At 32.3% G+C, this 1,118-nt stretch overlaps 1 protein-coding gene across 1 annotated transcript; it reads right to left on the bottom strand.

The window, feature by feature from the left end:
* Positions 1-260: 260 nt before the first annotated feature.
* Positions 261-833, bottom strand: LOC125075338 (U6 snRNA-associated Sm-like protein LSm4). Its single transcript, XM_047687065.1, has one exon. The coding sequence runs from the start codon at positions 728-730 to the stop codon at positions 314-316; it is 417 nt and encodes a 138-aa protein (XP_047543021.1). The 5' UTR covers positions 731-833; the 3' UTR covers positions 261-313.
* Between the last annotated feature and the right edge of the window lie 285 nt (positions 834-1,118).

Below are 1,118 nucleotides of genomic sequence, written 5' to 3'. Positions count from 1 at the left end.
TCAACTCTACGACCATTTTAGAAAGCAGCCTCCAGAATCCCTATTTACAATCATGTTATTCGTACTTATCGTTTAATCAGTCCTGTGATGGGACACGAGTCTAAATCCAGGCTTTTTTATCCGAAGATTATTCTTTTAATGAATAATAAAATTTATTGATAAATTTAATCTCTTAATAAACTTTTCAAAGTTGTTTAATGCTAAATGAATAAGATTCTGTCTAATGAGTTAAGAGTTTTCATAAAGCAATAAAACAAATATTATCCTTAGAAATACTTAATTTAATTTACATCAAAAAGAACCTAAAACAAGATCATTTTTTATTTTTATTCTGTGGTCGACCCGTGTTCCCGCCACCGCGAGCTAAGGGCGCGGGTCTGCCGCGATTTCCGAATGCACCACGACTGCCACCTCTTCCTGACCTCATATTCTGCCCACCTCTACCTTTATTGACCTCGCCACGGCCTCTGGCTTTAACTTGCGTTTCTTCTTTAACCATGTCAATTACTTCGTCTGGTATTCGAAGGTATTTTATCGTGCTGCCACGAATATAACATTCTGGCATCCTCCAGAACTTGTCACCGTCTCTAGAGGTACAAATAACTTCTCTCAAATTGATATTCATCCAATTATCACAGCTGACAAGATGACCGTTGTAGGTTTCGCCATTTTTCAATTCGACTAACATTGGATGATTTTGGGCTGTGCGTAACAACGATAGAGGAAGCATTTTTGTTTTTATTTGATTATTTATTGAATATAACGGATTCTTCGTCAATTTTCGGCTATTTGTTTATTTCAACTGTCACGTTGACACATTTAGGAATTTTGAGGTTATGTTTAGTGCTGCCAACTAAATTTTTTTAGTTTAACTTAAGAGTTTTTATAAAATATTAATGAAATGATTCAATTTACTTTTTAACGAAACAAAAAAAAAACATTTTTTTTTCTTTTTTTATTGCAAAATCTTCAAAATTAAATAATACTCAACTCCATTTTCTTACATCACATTAATATATATATACTACTACATATTATGTAGTAGTAAATATAAGTTATTGCTTTACTCGTATTATTTTCACAATGTAAAAAAGTCGTTCTTCTGATAATGTAATGAT

The sequence above is a fragment of the Vanessa atalanta genome, chromosome 30 (genome assembly GCF_905147765.1).
Source record: "Vanessa atalanta chromosome 30, ilVanAtal1.2, whole genome shotgun sequence".
Classification (NCBI taxonomy): domain Eukaryota; kingdom Metazoa; phylum Arthropoda; class Insecta; order Lepidoptera; family Nymphalidae; genus Vanessa; species Vanessa atalanta.
The sequence above is the reverse complement of the archived record's forward strand: the minus strand, read 5'-3'. Positions and strand labels throughout refer to the sequence as shown.

What these genes read in the sequence shown, in the direction of transcription:
- LOC125075338 (XM_047687065.1), bottom strand. Translation starts at nt 730, where the DNA reads ATGCTTCCTCTATCGTTGTTACGCACAGCCCAAAATCATCCAATGTTA.